The 20,032-nt window shown below is 35.3% G+C and overlaps 1 protein-coding gene across 3 annotated transcripts in view; it reads right to left on the bottom strand.

Annotated features, from left to right (window-relative positions):
• Positions 1-1,585: 1,585 nt before the first annotated feature.
• The window catches only part of grb14 (growth factor receptor-bound protein 14), a 30,671-nt gene continuing 12,224 nt past the window's right edge, over positions 1,586-20,032 (bottom strand). For 2 of the 3 annotated variants that reach the window (XM_044131559.1, XM_044131560.1), the window contains 12 exons: positions 11,877-12,033; positions 10,418-10,539; positions 9,953-10,027; positions 9,737-9,874; positions 8,267-8,377; positions 8,041-8,136; positions 7,628-7,690; positions 5,449-5,565; positions 4,052-4,121; positions 3,885-3,972; positions 3,339-3,432; positions 1,586-2,193 (listed from right to left, as the gene is read on the bottom strand). In XM_044131559.1, coding sequence (XP_043987494.1) covers positions 2,047-2,193; positions 3,339-3,432; positions 3,885-3,972; positions 4,052-4,121; positions 5,449-5,565; positions 7,628-7,690; positions 8,041-8,136; positions 8,267-8,377; positions 9,737-9,874; positions 9,953-10,027; positions 10,418-10,539; positions 11,877-12,033 — 1,278 coding nt within the window. In that variant the 3' untranslated portion in view covers positions 1,586-2,046. Of the gene's footprint in view, positions 2,194-3,338; positions 3,433-3,884; positions 3,973-4,051; positions 4,122-5,448; positions 5,566-7,627; positions 7,691-8,040; positions 8,137-8,266; positions 8,378-9,736; positions 9,875-9,952; positions 10,028-10,417; positions 10,540-11,876; positions 12,034-15,650; positions 15,897-20,032 lie in introns of those variants that run through there. The other variant, XM_044131561.1, reaches the window with a different exon arrangement.

Here is a 20,032-nt window from a genome sequence, read left to right as displayed (position 1 = left end):
ACTATGACAAAAACATTTCTGACACTGCCTTTAAGTGGTGATCTACAGTGGTTGTATAGCATCAAGTTACAATGAGTCCAGGTGAGAAAACAAAAAGAACAAACTCCAAAGGGGTTCATTTTATTTTACAGGTGAATTCAGTATTATCAAAATCAGTTATACACAATTTGTTCATGACGTCTGAAAGGTAAAAGCTAGAAGATACACCTTGTTGCTCTTGTTCTTAAGGAAGCTTAGAAGTAATTATAGAAAGACAAACTTTTCTCACCATTTTCCTTTTATTTCTGTTTTGCAGCTGAAAACGCTGTACTATTTCTTGAGAGGCTGTTTCTCTCAACTAAAAAAACCCATCCTGAACACTGAGAGGTACAAAGAAAAAATACAAGAAAAAATAGCCCTATTTATGTTGAATAGCTGAAACTTGTCTTACTGATGTTTTCAGAACTGCATGCATCCAATTAAGCATATTTTTCTTTATTTGAAAAGAATCATGTTTAAAATGCCTTCCAAAACACTTATTCTCCTTAACTTTTTTCTATTATTTTTCTACTTTAAAAATCACAAACTTTAATATATTTTTACTGGGATGCACATAACTCAAAGTTTTCTTGCAGTCTTGCCTTTGTTTGCACATAACATTTTTTTAAATTGTGGCATGTAATTGTACTCAGCAGTCATCTAGTGCCCATAAAAATAAAGTGGTGCAATCAATCGCTATCAGAAGTCAACTAATTAGTAAATAGTGTTCACATGTGCTTAGTTTCATTCAACAATTTGTGAATAGTGTTCATGTGTGCTTAGTTTGATTCAACAACCGAAGAGGTTTGTTAGAAAACATTTGTTGACAAATAACATCAGAAAGACCAAGAAACAGCAGACAGATAAGGTAAAAAGCTTTGAAGGTCTAACATTTTTCATATCATCGTCTAGACATGAAGAGTGTGGAAATACTACAAACCAACATGGTTATCCACCTTTGCTTGCAGGCCAGGCAAAAAGTGCATTCATGAGAAGAGACAGCTGGGAGTCCTGTGGTAACTTTGGAGGAATTGGAGAGATCCACCGCTCAGGTGAAATAATCTGAAGGCAGGGAAGATATTTGTTATGTGCTCCACAAATCTGGGTTTTACAGAAAATCTTAAGAAGTTTTTCTTTTAGTTTTCCCCAAGGCATATATGAGACACAGCAAATGTAGAAGAATGGAAGAAAAATGCTGTGGTCAGATGAGGTCATTGAAAACTTGTAAGAGACTTAAAACTAGGCCAGAGATTCACCCATCACCAGGAAAACAGCCCTAAACTTACTACCAGAGCTACAATGGAATAGTTTAAATTAAAACATATCAATGCTTACAGAAGCTTTCCATCCAATCTGACTGGGACAAGATATTTTGTGAAAATGTTAGTCATTAGAAACATCCTTCAAAGCATTTGCAGCTGTAATTGCAAAAGGAGACAATTATATATATATATATATATATATATATATATATATATATATATATATATATATATATATATATATATATATATATATATATATATATATATATATATATATATATATAGATAGATAGATAGATAGATAGATTTTTTTTTACATTTTCAGAACCACTTCTCTTTCATCATTATGCATGTTGGCATACCGCGAAAAAAAAAAATCCCAATAAAATATAATAGTTTGTGGTTGTAGAGTATAAAGGAGCTTCAGCAGTATTGTATGTGCACACCATTAGAAATCAGCTATTACCAAAAAAGTTTCACTGATATTGTGAAGTGACACAATTTCACACTTTTTAGAGCAAAACATCATGATTAGGCTTTGCAACATAGATTTCCCAAGGCATGTAGAAATACAACTGAATTAAAAAAATAATCTTATTTGCAATCTTTAATGGTCATATAGTCCATTCTGAAAGCTGGCCTTTCCTGAAAGAGAAAAAGAAAGAATGTTCCACATTGTGAAAACCACAGTCTTCTGTAAGGCAAAAAATCATCCAACAAAATCCAGAGTAAAGGGCCCACTGGGGAGACTTGAGTGTCCATTTCACAGGGTGATCCGGATACAGTGATGCTTCAGTCTGCAGGGGAGAGTCCCACGGTTTAACTGGTAAAACTCCACTAACTGGATCAAATCAGTAAATCGTGTGTGACCGTCATCCAAAGTATAGAACAGCTCCCCTTCATCGTCCACCTAAAATGGACCAAATACACACATTCATATGTGCACATAAAACAGAGACAAATATAATACAGATACTACCAACTGTGGTAAATAGAAAAGTGAAACTGACCTTGGTGAAGAGTTTATTTTACATGTTTGTCTCATTTCCCATCTATTTTTCATGGAGATCTAAACCTTTATTTAGGTTTATTCGACAATATATGATAATGACTTCAAATGTACAAATGTTGTCATACTAGGACATGTTTTGAGCCAAAAGAACAACGAGCCTCAGATATAATCAATAAGTTAGAGTCAAATTGGATTATATAATAAGAAATACAAAAGGGAGGTATCCAAAATCCTCAATTCGCTCTATCACAAGTTTCTGGACATTTGAAACAAATTATTACAATATATTCTAAGAAGATTTATGGCATTTTAATAGTAAAATAAAATTTTTAATAAGGTTATATGTCTACACCACTGCTTTTCAATGTTTTCCTATTTTTTTGGAAACTATGATTTAGTTGGATAAAATGTATCCTTACAACCAACCATCTTCCAACTTGTGCTCCCATGACTGAGATACAACACCATAGATGTTACAATGAAGTGATGTTATGTAAGGCTAACAGGCTTAACGTATAACTATTTAAGTTTTTATTAGTCCTTTTGTATTTATATTTTTTCTTGAGCTACATATTGATAACAAAATCAAGAAAGTGGTTTAAAGATATGATTTTTTTTTCTCCCCAGACAGGTCTTTCCACTTCCTTTTAGTTTTTACACTTCTCTAAATTTAAATGGAGATGGCAAAGAGATTTGTCTAAAGATATTAAGATGGTTATGGAAAACAAGCCAATGTGCATAATAATGTACTGCAGGTAAAATAGCAGAGTAGATGTCATCCATCCTCTTCACAGTAAATCCACAGGTGAATCTCAACACGTTTGGTTGAAAATAGAAAACAAAAATGGAGCATGATAAGTCTCCATCCGTTACAGCTAGAAACTTCTATATGTGAATCCAGGGAAAGTGTATGTATTGGTGTTGTTCAGGCATCAAAAATAATCTTGGTCTGTATTTGTAAAAACACCCTCATCTGACCAACCTTTTAATCAGAAAAAATGTTTTCCAATTTAGCTTAGATTCATGCAAATAAGTGTACTTACTGGTAGAATCTGAAAGTGTTTGATTTTCTGCATGTGACAGAGAGAGAGAACAAACGTCTTTGGGTTGCTTTGACTGTCCCTCAGAAGAAACACTCTGGAAGAGGAAGAAACCCGTTAGTGTAGTTCAAGCCAAAGTATGTATGTTAAAATACAACTTCTGAGACTTACCAATATTTAAAGATTTATGAATTATTGAGATGAGTAGTAAAACATAATATGGTCAATTAAAGATTCCTGTTTTAGTTGTCTTGGTAAAGATATCACAGACGTGTTGAGAAATAAAAGCAAAGGAAAGTGTTAAGCTGTGACACTGTAGCACAAAAATATAGCCATTTTAATGGTCATCATTTGTAAATAATACTTTTGTCAACTGCACATGATTGGTCTAAGTGTAAACAATTATAAATGTATTTTTATACTTGCTCTTTTCCAAATCAGCTAAGACAGAAAAACTCTCTAAATGATATGAGGCAAGAGGTCACCCTATTTGCAAAATCCCAATTGTCTTCAGCAAGACAATATGCTAAAAGAAAATTAACAATTTACCCATCAATAAGACCCTGCTGGGTAATTAAATGCTGAGCTTCTTCCCGAGACAACTTTCCATGGAACCACGGCTGAGCCAAGTGGATTGCTGCAGCACAAAGATTGGGAGTTAGCTGTTTTATTACATGTGAACATATGTGAAGAAGATAGAGAAGTAGCTCACATACCTAGGTTTGGAGCAGAGCTCTGTGTGGAGGAGGGGCTCCCATGACCACTCAAACGGTGGCAGCTTTTCCTCTGAGGGACACATGAGTGATTGCCATAATATAACATTATATATATATATATATATATATAGATATGGAAAAATGCTTTTTATCTTTTTAAGCTATAGTAACTGAATGTTACTATTCAGTTAACCTGTTTTCTCTTGAGTCGTCTTCATGGCTTTGTGAGAAGCTTTCAATTAATGCCTTGCAGAGGTATTCATACTCCAGTCTTTTTACATTTTGTCACATTGCAGCTACCAACTTCATTTTATTTTATTGAGATTTTATGTGCTACACTAATGGTAAATGGTAAATAGACTGAACTTATATAGCACTTTCTAATCATTTTGACTACTCTAAGCACTCTTCATGTAAAGCAGCACATAATTTTGATGCAGGAAGAAAATGATGCATGGATTTTATTATTTCTCAACCGGCTTTGCACATCAAGCAAATGAAAGCTCTGCCTTTTTTTGCAAATTAAGTCAAGCTCTGTCAGAATGTATTGACAGTATCAACAGTGTTTTGCATACAGGCCAAATGTTCAAATTTTGATTTCATTGTATCTGAGCTCCTTCACATGATTGCTTTTCCCTATGTGACAAATGGAACACTGCAAAGTGGACTCCCTGTTGCTTTCTTCCTGCCGCTTTTTCACAGAGCCCAGATCTGAAGGGCTCAGTATTAATAGCTGCCCTGTCAACAGATTCTCACAATTAATCTGTGAATTTCTGCAGCTCCTCCAAAGTTACCTAGGGCCTCTTGTTTGTTTCTCAGATTAATACATTGTTCAGCTTGTCAGTTAAAATGTAAAACTATGTCTTGGAAGACTTACAGATGCTTTTTTATCTTTCCATTTTTAAGCTACAAATTGCTCTTTGAAATTTTGGAAACTTTCAAATAACCTATCCTGCTTTTAAATTGTCCACAACTTATTTTTCTTGTTTTACACAGCGTTTTTCCTGACCTCTTAGCTGACTTCCATGATCTTCCTGATGTTGTTTGTTCACTTATGTTCTCTAACAAATGTCTGAGTCTTTCAGAGAACAGTTGGATTTTTACTGAGAATAAAATACACAGTGGTAGACTCTACTCAATAATAAGGTAAACTCTGCAGTTAGTTGCACTGCACTCCATTTAGAAGTACCAGAGTATACATTTACATACATTATATAGAAATATACCACACTTCTAAAATATTTTGTATAAAAAGTAAAAACCATAAATCATTTTGTAGATTTGTCTCTCATGTACTCCTTTTTAACACATTTCTACCTTGTTGATAAACAATGCTAACATGAAGCCGATCTCTATCTGCATAGAGTGAGACATTTGTTGAGAAATCCTTGACTCACTCTCCATGACAGGCCTTCCTCCACAGCCACAGAGAGAGCTTCAGATGGGTTCTCGATCACTCGTGTCTTTTGACCAGAAAAGTCCATGGCCACCAGCGAGTTCTCAGAGATGCTTCTCTGAAAAGGTTAAGAAATTATATATTGTTTTAGGTGCTGTAATTAAACCATAAAAGACACATTAGTTCTAGCAAGTAAAAATCTAAATCATGGAAATAAAAGGCAGATTGTTTTTAATTGAGTCCCTTTTATAGGGTATGGAAGATTTAAAGACTTGCTGCAATGCAATGTGGGATTGCATTGCCACCTAGTGTCTGTGTAATGTGACTCCATCCTCATCATTTCTAGATAATTCCAGACAGAAAGCCCTATTGAAAAGGGATTAGAGTGGCTTTGGAAAGAATGACACATGGGCACATTTTACTCTTTTAAGCTGTCATAGAGTGAGTGGCTTTAAACTACACACACAGTCAAGAAAATTCTTCTTATGAGGATTACCTCAAAGCTTTCAAATTGCAACACTTATTGCTGTTCCACCAACTAAGCTCTGCAATTAAAATGAGTGCTCTTAAACATTTTTTTTTTTTATTTTACTGCTGTTTATCCTTTCTGACCCACATCACATGCCGTAAATACTCATCAGCTCAACTATCATTTATAAATGGCAGCAATTCTGCTGAAACATATCATGTTATCTATACATAAAATTTAATTACCCAGCTTGGCATCGAGCTGATTCACATACTTTCCAATCTTTCTAGCAAATCCTCCTGGCTATGTCTGCCAGGGAGCATTCGACCCCATGACAGCAGGAAAAGAAGAAGAAGGGATGAGCTGTCAAATGTGAGAGCAGCTGGTCATTATGTATTTTTAGAAGGCTGGCAGCTTGCGAGCATGCACATAACCCATAAATAGATTCTGTTTGCTGCCTCAGTAAAGTTTGAGGCTATTCTTGGACATGAAGTCCACATTAAAACACTGAAGGTGAGTTATTTCTCCTACAGAATTATATCACTGTTGCATTTTTAATGCTTTCACGTTGTTTTTAAAGCTTCACTGACTGATTTATTTTGACAGAGGCTAAAAGAAGAACAATGACATATGACAAGTTTATAATATTGCATTAAAAACCATTCAATAAATATAAATGTTCAGCAATTCATAGAACTTTGTCTCATGGTTCAAGTTTATTAGTCCACTTTACACTCTTGCTTACTTTTATAATGTTCTATTACTTCTTTCTAGTCAAGTATTCTCTCACAAAGAAATCCTAGTAGTATGGTTTTTACAGCAGAGAGAAAATGTTGGAAGACGTCAAAAATGTTCTCAGTAAGCATATAATTTTTATAGCTCTATGGACATGGAAATCAGACCAGATGTTGGTAACAACATCTAACGATCCACACATACAAAGAAATAAAAACACATAGAGCCATACAAATATCTTTTGTTTTTCCAGTTTCTTTGTCTAAACGTATCAGACACAGAAAACCAGAGTAAAAACAAAAAGCAGCTCAGGCAATAGAAAAAAGGTATCTAAACAAGCCTGGGCCAAAGAGAAAACATATTTGCCTCCTTTGTCATATTCTGTATTATCTGTAATCTTCAGATTTTTGGACATCTATGTTCGATAGATATGATCGATTTTAAATAAATCCATTGAAACCTATTTAAACATCCCAAAAACATCACACCATAGACTTATTCACAAAAACTTAGGAGAAAGTAAGAAACACAGTTATTGAAGTCTCTCACTCTGAAAAGGGTTGCACAATCCTTTCTAAGGCTTTGGGAAGTCAATGAACCACAGCAAGACATGTTATTCACAAGTGGGGAAAACATGGGAAAGTGGTGAAGCATCTTAAGACTGACTAACTACCAAAAATAATCCAAGAGTGCAATGACAACTCATCCAGGAGGTCAATGACATCAATTGTCAATGACAAGGACAACATCTAAAGAACTGCAGACCACATTTGCCTCCGTTAAGGTCAGTTCATAATTCAACAATAAGAAAGATACTGAGCAATGACAGGTACAAAACGGCCCAAACTACAAATTGTGGCTGATATTCAGGAATAGAAATTTATAAACAAATTTACAATGACCTAACTAGCACCTAAACACTACACAAATACCTTCAGCTTCCATTATTACAGACAACTTTACAACTTCAGCTTACCATTGGTGAGACTTTTTGCTTCTGATGAGGCTGAATGAAGTTTTGGTAAAGTTGCATCCCAAACTGAAAGATGAAGAAGGTTAAATGATTAATTTGAACCCAGATACTACATTGCATTTAATTATTAAACCTTGCTTATTTGCTGTGAAAACAAGAAAAAAACATCTACTGAAATTAATGTTTTATGCTACACTCATTTTTTTTATGGAGGAGTGTGATGGACTCATGCCTTAAACTGCTCCATCAGATATCCAGACAATGAACAGATGTTGCCTCTATCAAGAGTGGGAATGCTAATCCAGCATCACTAGATAGTTTCCCTTGACCTCTTTCCAAAGCTAAATCTGATTCTAGCACTGACTCAGCATTCCTCTCCCTACATATCAGCCACAGTTATTCATCAGCAAGCCAACCTTTAACAAGCGCATGGCTGTGATCCAGCAGGTCTTGGTCTGCTCATCATCCGCACAAAGCAGTTTCAAATCACGAGATGAACTGCACTTTGTAGCCTGCAGTGAGACATAACAAGCAGACACAAAATTAAAATACAATGTGTGTTGGAAACCTGAAAGCTTTGACAGTACTCATCTCTTTATAAAATAAGTTCAAACATCATGAAGTAAAAGGAGCTCCCCCTACCTTGACACAGAAAGCAAACTCTGTTGGTGCTCCGTGCGCTTTTTTGGCTGATAAAACAGTGTAGATGTCACTGTCTGCGAAATCAGCAAAGAACTGGAGATGCCTTGGTTCCTGTACATCAAAAAGAGCTTCTTGTGAAAATACAGCTAAGACTGCTGTAGTTAGGAGCTTAAATGGAAATATAAAAAGAAGAAGAAGAAAAAAATTGGCCATCATTAAAACTGTTACTCTAAAGTTATACAGAACCTTAGAGAAACATGCCTTACACACCAAAATTGTTCATATTAGGTACAAGTTGCAGTTGGTTGCTGTGGATTTTATTTAGGTGTATCAGACTGAATGTGGCTGATGAGATATGTAAACACAGAGATTTATGTTGTTATTTTAAAAAAAGAACTGAAAAGCTATGTGTTATTATCCATCCATATAACAATTACACACTACTTTGTGTTGGCCTGTCACATTAAAACCCAACAAAATACATTTAAAATTATTGGAAAGTTCTGGAGGTTAAAATTTTTTATAGGACAAAGTATGAGGAACCAAGACATATTTCTGGTCAATATACATGTACATTCCAATGGTATTGGTTATTTCATTTTACGTCACAATGGTTAATAGAAAAGACATGGGAATGCAAAAGCATATTTTCCTAAAAAATGATCAAGGTTTCTTTAAAATATTTCGATGAAGTCAAAATAGATAGCATTACCAATTAAATTAGCATGAGAATGAAAAAATCTAAGAACTCAATTGTGGAGCATGATTTTCATCTGAAAAATTGAATTATTTAATAAAATAAATAAGCAAATATTTAGACATAGAGACAGTATCAATAGCTACACTGTGTCAAAGATAACTCTCTGAGTAAAAACACTGAAAGACGTTCATTGTTCTGCTTTCATGTGACACACTGTTCCCACTTCCGTATTTAAAGTAATGCTTCAGCCATTAATGTCTGTGCTGACTGACTAGCAAAGTGTTTGACCAAGACACCAGATGGATTGTAAACACACAGGATGAAAAGCAGGCGCCATACCAAACCTATCTGTACTTTAACAACAAAAGACCTACTGTTGTAAGAAATGAAAGCAGTTGAAAAGTGGGTGTGCTTGCATGGCTGCAGACCAGGTATAAGCTCCACTTGTCAGCAGCACAGAGTATAGTTTCCACTGCAGCTGGCCTCAGGAAAACCAAGCTCAACCTGCTCTAGTGCCTTGTTATAACACCTTTGCTGCACATGCAGAGGATGAACTGATCATGAACTGATTTTACGGAGAAAAGAGTTTTCCAAATGGTTTTATGCATTTAGACCCCTCTGGGGACAAATTGCAGCAACCTCAGAAAGTGCAAAATGAATTATTTTGAAACTACAGCAGATGTATATTTCTAAAATTGTAAACTGAAATGATATCAATAAAATACTCAAAAACAGTGTTTAATTATTTATTGAATGTTTGTTTTACTAACCTTAGAAGTTCCCTTGGTGGAGAAATAAAGCCCTGACCTCCGTAAAACAAAATAAAACTTCTTCCAGGACTTCTTGCTTTGCTCTTTGACATGAAGGTGGCCATGGATTTCAGGACAAGTGCTGGATTTGAGGAAGGTCTGTTTGGGAGGGATAAATAGTTGACCATTCTTTTTTTTTTTCATACCATTGGTTGTCAAAATCAAAAAGCTCCATACCTCAATCAGCTCGGAGTGATCCACAATGCCATTAGTTTCTGTTGATATGGAAACCATATGATCTGGGAAAAAGTCCTACAAAATTTAGCAAAATTTGTTTAACATTAATTCATCTTTTTAACAGTTACAAGATGTGTGTGATCCAGTGGCAGATTTTGATGTGGGCCATATGGGAAGTTTCCCAGGGAGGAACAAGCACCAGACAGAAAAATATAACTTACTTGTCATGACTAGGCTTTAAACAAAGTTGCTATTGATTTTATCTCTCAATGGGGAGAGTGTGCTCTCTGCTTGCTGCAGGGAAATCGGAAAACTATTTTATGTGTTTTGTGTGAGACTTCACTGCACAATATCCCATCCCTGATTTTAGATGATTTATAATAAACTTGTCCAGGAGACCATTCATGCAAGAACCACCACTGGTCTGATTATTTTATACTCAGTAAAATTGTGTGGCAATCTCACCAGCGGTTTCTTAAAGAATTCATATTTAGCATAATTCTTCCTAAAATACAGCCGACTGTCAGTCTCCATCCCATTGCCTGATAGCACGTCCATAACATATTCATGATCTTCTATGGTCCTTTCTGGAGAAAACACAGAGGGAAAACATGAATGAAAGCTTAATGAATGAAAGGTTTTAACAGGAGTGTGACCAGTTACATGGAAAAAGGTGTATTATCAAACCAAAGTCTAAATTATAAATTTAAAAGTCCATTATTATGCAAAAAGTGACTTTTGCATATTTCTGTACTTTCAGTTTGACATCTGTTTCTAGAAACAATCCGAGAGCAAAAAATAAAAATGAAAAATAAAACAATTTTGGAAATAAGTAAATGTTCTACTGGTGTCTGCAAAACGACTTGTTCCAAAAACCTCTAAATTGTTGAGTCACAATTTTGTCACCTAGGAACGCCAAGCGAAGCCTAGCCCCTCATTTGGCAAACCAAGTGGAGCTCCACCCACTTCCTGGCAAGACAATGCTAAGTTTGTTCTGCTGGATTTACACAATGACTTGTGCTAAATGACACATGATGTGTCATTTAGCACACATCATGTGCTAAATGATGATGTGATCATTTAGCTTGTGCTAAATGATGTGTCATTTAGCACAAGCTGATGCTGAACGACAGCCTCTGCTAATTTTGTGTCTCGTTACTTTACCCACAATGTCTGGGCATTCACTGTTGGAATGTAGTACCCAAAAGATGACACTTAAGAATGATACTTACAATGTTTGATCCAAATTGCAATGTTTAATAGCAATTTAATAGCAAATAAAATTTATACTGTTAAGAAAGTGCTAAAAAAAAAGTACAATAATTTGTATCTCATAATTCAGAAAATCTAAATAATGTGTCAATCCCTAACTGACCTAAAATAGGAAACCTTTAAACTTATTTATGTTAGACTGTGATAAAACAAAACAAAAAAAAATACTATGTATGTATATAAATACAATTATAAACTGTATATATATATATATATTTTTTTATACAGTGTAAGATCTGGTTTCAGCTGTATTTACCACCTCCATCCAGTCTCACAGAATATAAGAGTAATAATACCCAACAGAATTTTTTTCTCACTATGTTTTTATACAATTTGCTTTGGACTGGAAGTTTCAAATTACAAAATAATAATAATAATACTAAAGGTGTACACTAAACACAATACAAAGTAGATTGGAAAAAACGCCAATTTCTGACATGCATATTAAATAAATCAGCTAAAATAAACATTTTATGTCTCTAAATTCTATATTATTGGCTATTAACTGTAATTAACAGTGGGGCTACAGAGATATAAAAGGAAAATAATTATTCAAACTATATTAGGGACCATGTCATTTCTTTATAAATTATGGTACTCTCAGATGGGACTATGCCCCGCCAGATAATCAAGGAGGCAAAAAATATCTTACCTATTCCTAGCTGGGTGAGGTGGTCAATAAGAGTCCAACTGTGGTCATCAATGCAGTGATTCTTCAGGACAAATAGCTGGCATATGTCCCTGGCGGTGACATCAGTGGGCACCTCTACAGCCTTGCTGGTGTTGTTTTCATCATACACTTTTATCACCTGAAAGAAAATTATATTTAATCAAACCCATTCCAAAGATGCAGCAACTGAGATCATTCGTCACTTGAGAAAAAGGCCACAAGGAAATCTAAATGAAGTGCTTTTAAAACTGATCTGGCATTATAAGTAATGCATTCTCTGCCTCATTAACTTGATATTTATTTCATAAAGCATAACAAAATACACAAAATATGTTGTGCACATATGAGGACGTGAAGAGTGAACAATAACATGGAGAAACGTCTTTCTTTTTTTTTTTTTTATTAATCAATCTGCTCCCCCTCTGTTTGGAGTGGGGCATCTTGCTGTTTCTGGGCAAGCTTTAAAACCACAAAATACAACTGAGTCCACAGAATTGCAAAGTTGTTTTTCCCTTCGGTTCACAACATAAAAGCATATATCAAACTTCACAGCAAGTGTCTGCTGGTTCCCACTGAGTTTCCCTCGTCTCAGTGTTTTCCTCTGTGCTGCAGTAAAACTAGAAAGCTGCATGACAAAACAGCCTGTTAGCATTGTGCTTTCCCAGCTCCAGATATATGCATCATTGGGGCTCCCTACTGAAACACCTGTATCCTCTCTCCTCCAAAAAGAGAGAGCTCTGTGGCTTAAATCTCTTTAAAATAACATTCATGCACTTGTGATAATATTTCTTAAAGGCTCGCAGAAACTCAAAGAGCAGTTGCAAATAAACTGAGTCCAAAAATTTAAGGAAGCAATGCTTCCAGCAATAACATGACCTTTTTATGGAATGTCTTAAGTCTTAAATCAGTTCATTTAGAGTTCAGTAATAGATCCCAAGTAAAGCAAACAACTGCATTTAATAAACAACCCTACCATTCAGTGTTAATATAGTTTACATTGCAGTTCCATTCATAATCAATCACATAGGTGGAGAAAAACTACAACAGATTCACATGTTCAGACATATAAGGAGCAGACAAGAGAAGCAGCATATTACAGCCTAAACTGGCACTGTGAACTTATGGGTCTCCATGGATACCAACGATTTTGATATATATTGAAAAAACCTTTAAATAAGAATTACAAATGTGCAACAATAAAATAAAATGTACATTAAATTATATTGTGATGTGTATTTTTGTTCAATTTCAAAGCCATAATTTGTGAAAAGAACAGGAATGTATTATTCTGCACTGCAAATGTATTCACATCTCTTAAACTTCTTCACATTGTCACATTCCAATCACAAATGTTAATGTACTATATTGACATTTTATGTGAGAGACCATTCACCTGAGTGTAATTTAATCTCATTGCAAATCCAGCTGTTCTGTGAAGACCTTGGAGGTTTGTTAGAGAACATAGAGAACCAACTGCATCATGAAGACCAAGGAACACAGCAAAGAGGTCAGGGAGAAAGTTGTTGAGAAATTTAAAGCAATACCCCAAGCACTGAAGGTCTCGCAGAGTTCTGTTTTATCTATTATATGAAAATGGAAAAGATTGTGGCACAACAATAAACCTACTGGCTAACTAGAGGATTTATAAGTCAAGCGGCCAAGAGGCTTATGGTATCTCTGGGGGAGCTTCAGAGATCCTTTGATCGTGTGGAAGAATTTGTTGACTGAAATATGATTAGTTTTGCTCTCCAAAAATCAGGCCTTTATTGAAAAGAAAAACATTGCTGAAGGAAATTAAACAGTTAAAAAATCATTTTGCAGCTTTTCCCATAGAGGTCATACAGGATTTAATTATTTTTAAGAAAGTTGCTGGGCAGAAAATAAGCACTGCAAAGCCCCTTGAATAAATCACTGCATATTGTGGAAGACTGTAATGGCATTATCATGCTGTGGGGATGTTTTTTCTCTGGGGAGACAGAGTTAATAGGAAAGAAAACCCAATAGAGGCACACAAAAATTGAGACTGGGGTGAAGATTTGTCTTCCAACTGGTCCACAATCAGCAGCCAGAGGTACAAAGAAATGGTTTAGATTAGATCATATTAATGTATTACAATGGCCCAGTCAAAGTTCACACCTAAATCAAACTAATAATCTGGGGAGAAGATTTCAAAATTGCTGTTTTAAGCTATTTTGCAAGAAAGAAAGGGGAAAAAAGATATATCTTTAAATGTGCAAAACTTGTAGAAACCTCCATAGTCTTGAACCTGTAAAACATGTTTCCATACTGCTTTGATAAAAGGGGGCTACATGCAAATTCACATAGAAAATTTTTAAAAAATGTATTTGTAAAAACTATGTATAAATGTCCTTATAACTTATAAATTCCCACTATAGTGTTGCCTTATCAGTGCATCCTTATAAAAAAAAAAAAGTTGTATTGTGACAAAATGAGTGAGATTTCAAGATGTCTTAAAACAAAAACAACAACAACAACAAAATGGAAGCCCAGAAAAAATGTGTTTAAAATAAAATAAGTTTGTCTAAACTGCTGATCTGAAAAAGTGTCTTGCCAAGGTGATCGGTGAAGCTTGGGGCAAGGCATCGGTACATTACGTGCTGTAAAGACAGCCAGACAAGGCAGAGTATATCCAGAAACTTACCATACAGCACTAAATATAGTCTCATTGAACACAAACTCCTCTATTAGACCTTCTTATCTCAAGGGCAGTACAGCGTGTGCCATTTTGCCAATTAGCCTCCTAAGGTTGAACCTTGAAGCGCACTCCCACAGCTGTGGCTCTGTCACTGAGCGGTGAGAGGGTGAGGAGCTGGCCTCCTGCCTGGACTAAGACAACCATTTGAATCATCCTCCCACTTCTCCTCAGTCATGTCATAACAATGGAAAAACTGATGGTTTCAGATTCTTGCAGGGCTTCCAGACCAGGTGCTGCTTCTAACTGCTACAAACAGTTGTACAACCAGTTGCTTACGGCAAACCTGCCCTCTGATACAAGTTACTGGAAGGCAATAGCTAGAAAGACATAATCAGTGTGCAACAGAAGACAAATTGCAGAAAAAACTATAAATCTTATTAAGCACGACTGATAAGCAAGCTTTAAGGTTAGTTGCAGCTTTGCATATCAAATCACTACTAGAAGAAATCATGAGTTTTGAGGGTTGAACAAAAGCTATTTTCATGTATAATGTTAGGATAATATTCCGTATTAAGGCTTATCATTTACCATCAAAATGTTGATGTAAACAAGCAAATTCAACAAATAGGAAGGAAGAAGAGATTACACAGTTTTAACGGAACCCTAAAATCAGTATTTGTTGCAACACCCAAAGATAATTATGAGCCTTTAAGCAAAGCACAAGGTGTGCTCACGTTCCAGTTAAAGCAGTCTAACCAGATAGAGATTTCCAAGTCTTTCAAACACATCTGAAAGTGTAACTGACTGACTGGTGGAATAGGAAAATGTTTTGTGGAAAAACTCCATTTAAGAAGACTAACAGAAAACTGAGAAGCTAAAATAACTCAACGTGTTTTGAATAGAATGTAAGCAAATCATTAGATGATAACATGAATAGTCCAATGAAAGTTTTCTGAAAATGGACTTCGTGTGACACTTTTTGAATATAAATCTAAATCTGAAACAAAAAGTGATGTCAACAATTCAGAAGGAAACAGAGGGAAAAACTTTACTGTTATGTCAATATCAGAGAAAACAGGAAATCCCTGCTTAATTCTTACCCGCTTCTGTAGACATAGAGGTGTGATGGCAGGCAAGGTGACTCTTCTCGCATGGAAATTCATGCTTCTTGCATTACACGCCTAAACGACTAGGAGATAAACTATCCATTCAGCAGTTGAAGGCAAGAATAATTTAAACCTGTGACGATGGTAATGACAAATTTATGCTGAATGTTTTATACATAGTAACCATACTGGATCCTATAAAACCCTTTTGGAGTGAGCTCCCTCCAAGTGTGAGAAACTAAACTGTTCTGCCTCCCCACAACACAAACTCCTCCTTTGTCCTTGAAAATGTTATATCTTTTTTCCTTTTCTCGCCTTTTAGAAAAAGGGAGCTCATATTAACAAGATACTGAACTAAGATTTTCTCATGTCAATCAGATTTGATATAGAGTGGAGGGCTAGAGGGACAGTAGTGATTGTTTCAAAAGAAACAATAGATGGTGAATAAACAAAAGAAAAACAGATATGAGATGGTTCAGTTGATTATACCTCCAGACACCACACAGCTATTTTTAGATTACAGTGAACCCTCGTTTTTCGCGAGGGTTGCGTTCCGAAAAAGACCCGTAACAGGCGAAATTCGGGAAGTAGATTTCATTTTTATTTTTTACAATTATTATAAAGCGCAATTAAATACTCTACATTGAAACCAAAGAACAAAACCTGTTTTGAGGCCCAATCATTTTTTTTTTAAACAAATAGAACGCTTTGTTACACGTAACTACAGTAAAATTATTATTTTAATCATCAATATGAAGTACAGTAGGACAAATTGTGACTCGCGTATTTCACTGTTCCTCTGACTGTGACGCTGCGGCTCTCTAGTGTCCTTTTCTTCTGAAGCCTGTGGTGCAGGTGTGTTTTTTTCGAGAGAAGAACACAGTTATCGGTAGTTGTCGCTCTTTTTTCTTCTGGGCAAAAATATTTGCCAAAATTTGTCAAGCTATATTACGTATATTTAAATACCGTAACGTTATTGGCACACAGGTAGAGAAGAAGCGTGGAGACTGTTTAGCCAATCAGGACGCAGAACACAGTGCACTGTGAAAAAAAACTACACAAAAATCCGCGAAGCAGCGAGGCCGTGAAAGGTGAACTGCGTTAAAGCGAGGGTTCACTCTATTACAATCTGTAATCCAGAATACACAAATATAAACACTATGAATACCTGCACTTTCTTACAAAAATATGCATAGCCCTTGAACCTTTGTAGTTTTTGTCATGTTACAAAAACAAACCGCAATGGATCTATTGTTTTATGATGAAAAACAACACACACAACTGTCAAGTGAAAAAGAAAACTGTATGCTTTACAAATTTCTTTTCAATTAAAAATCTGAAAAATATGGCCTGAATTTGTACTTTACTTTATTTTGACAAGGGTTTGTAAACACATTTTAGTAGAATGTGGGGTGTGTCTCAACCAGCTTTGCACATATTTAGAGGCTGATTTTTTTTTTCATTCCTATAATGAAAAATGGGTGGATTTTGGATTTGATGTGAACATTTGTTTTCAACTATCCTGGATTCTCAATCACATTTAGTTCTTAGGTTTGCCTCAACTATTGTCAGTGTTCAGAACAAATGAATATATTTTGATGCTGTTGGAGTTTTGATGACAATTGCAATTGTTTCAGAGTGTTATCCTGCTGAGAAGTGAACCTCATCCACAGTCTCAAGTCTTGCAGCATCTACAGATTTTCTTACAGTTTTGACTTGTTACGTACCTCCATAAATCTTTCCATCAGCTCTGACCAACATCCCTGTCCCTGCTATCCCCATGGAATGAAAATGCCACCGGCCAGCTTCACAATATATCTACATAATTCTGTTTGTACAGAATTTTATATATTGGTGTCAGTATTTTATACAATAGTGTTCTACTGTCACATCTTGTTTTGTAATTATACATTGTTAAACATTTTCCTTCTTCTACAAATTACAGCACACTTTGTGTTGGTCAATGAAAAATATCTCAATAAAATACTTTGACTTCTACTTATGGAACATAACAAACTGTGAAAAAGAGGGTTAGGGATGTAAATACTTTTGTCAGACATCATGCCAACTGGTGGGAATGATGTCTGGCTGCAAATATTTTGCCTCACTCAGTAAGAAACACCTCAGCTATCGCACAAACATAAAGCATATACCCTCCCGCCCCCCAATTCCACCATGAGAGAAAATAAAGATCTATTTCCCTATTTCATTTATGATTGCTAATTAAAACATGCTTATATACACTGCCACACTGAGGAGTATAAGGAACACAATTGTGCTAACACTAAATTCATGAGAACAGACAGCAGAAAGAGAAGCCTCCCACAGCAGACTTCAGTCTTTATCTGGAAACACAGCTCACTGATTTGTGAGAGCACAGACAAGTAGACGCTGCTAGTTATCACACGGCTAAAATGAATTGGAATTAATGGAGCCCAAGCGATAACAGAGTCTCCACAGCTCCCATAACAAAGTTACCTCCAGACACATTGTCCTTGACTGTTGGCGCTTCAGTCAAGACCCTCCTCACTGCTGCTGTAGCAGCAAAATAGCAACCAGAGGCGTGATATACATACAAAGGGGTTAACATGAAACATTTTAACCAGTGAAACTTACTATGAGGACATTGATAGTTTTATCATGATGTGGGGGGCATCCTGCATGTTTCTTGATAAAATTGGACTTCAACTTTGCCTTTATTTTTACCTCTTTTCAAAGACAACTTCTGTTGTGATCTAAAGGTATTTAGAACAGAATAAAAACTACTTTGAGTTTTTAGACATCAGTGCATTTCACAGTTGCGTTGGTTGCACTTATTGTTGAAATTTAAGTAGACACTGCTAATATCAGGTATGTATTAGGAATAATACAGGACAAACGGATACATAAAGCAAATTATTTTAAATTTCCAGCAGAACAATATATATATATATTTTTGCTTTCACTGACTTAAAACTACTGTCACAGTAGTTTTAACTGTTTTAACTCCTGTGACTTAAAACAGTAAGTCTGTGACTTTGGTTACAGACTTAACCAAAGTCACAATTTTAACCAAATTTTAACCAAATTTTTAATTTGAAATGAAATTCTGGTTAAAAGCCTAACCAGAATTTCATTTGGATGCCAGTCTACAGTTAAGCCTACCAGCCACTGAGATACCACTAATTTCAGATTCATCCATTTCAGATCAAGCAAAAAAAAAAAAATCACTGCACAATATCATAATTTTGTTAAGATTTCCTATGTAAAACATCAAAATTAACATGTTGAACAGTATTTTATTTATGTCTAATTTTATGTTTATTCAAGAATGTTTTAGGTTTCAACAGAAATAAAATTGGCTTTAGGCTATAACTCTTTAATTATGACTTCACTAACTAAGTTTTTCCTAAACTATGTGTATTTTCCAACATTTCCTGTGTAAATCCATGTATTCTAAGCAGGTGTGAAGTTTACAAACACTTTGGGTCGGGCCCAAAGTAAAAGAATATGTAAACCAACATATTGTAGAGACTGCTGTGAAGTCAACCATGCCAGTCTGTCTGGTACAGGTTCACAACACAATAATCTGAAACACAGTAGCAGATCTATGAGCTATTAAATAACATGAAAATCTAGATGTTATTATGAACAAGTCAAGGTGCAGAGTTACGGTTTGATTGTGTTTTCTCAGAGAAGAGCAGATATTGTGCAGACAGGCAGGAAGCAAATGTCCTCTTTGCTGTGGACAGATACTGCTAGAACCTAACGACCGCAATGGTGTGACATTGGTATCTCAGCTGCTGAGATCATACAGGCCCCAAAACATGGACTGCTGACAGTAGAATAACAGCCTACACACACATTGTCTATAAAAGGTATTCACCAACTTGGATGTTTTACCCTCGTTATTCATTTTACAAATAAATCAACAAAAGCTGGCCTTTTGACAAAAGAATTCACAAAAAAAAAACTATTTAATGTCAAAGTGAATTGCCTATAAAATAAAGAAAATTAAACATTTAAGATAAAATAAGTGTTTGTATATATGTTCACCCTCTTCAAAGCCATATTTAGTTGATGCACCGTTGCCTCATATCACAGCACAGGCTTTGTATGGATAGGTCTGAATCAGGCTCGCACATCTGAACCCTGTACTCCGTTTTCACATTAACGTTTTTGTTGAATTTGTTCTCGTTAAAAAAAAGCAACCGATTTCGATGCTCATGACTGATTTGTAAAAATAGTAGGGCGTAGCACATCCAAGGGAGTGTATGCCTTTTATAGGCATTGTACATATGCATACATGTATTCATCTTATTTGATGCTAAACAATAAGATTAAACTTATTGCACAGCTTGTTAAATAAATTGCTTTCTGTGACCACTGTGACTGCA

This window comes from Gambusia affinis, linkage group LG11, assembly GCF_019740435.1.
Source record: "Gambusia affinis linkage group LG11, SWU_Gaff_1.0, whole genome shotgun sequence".
NCBI lineage: Eukaryota > Metazoa > Chordata > Actinopteri > Cyprinodontiformes > Poeciliidae > Gambusia > Gambusia affinis.
This window is presented reverse-complemented; position numbering and strand designations above follow the sequence as displayed.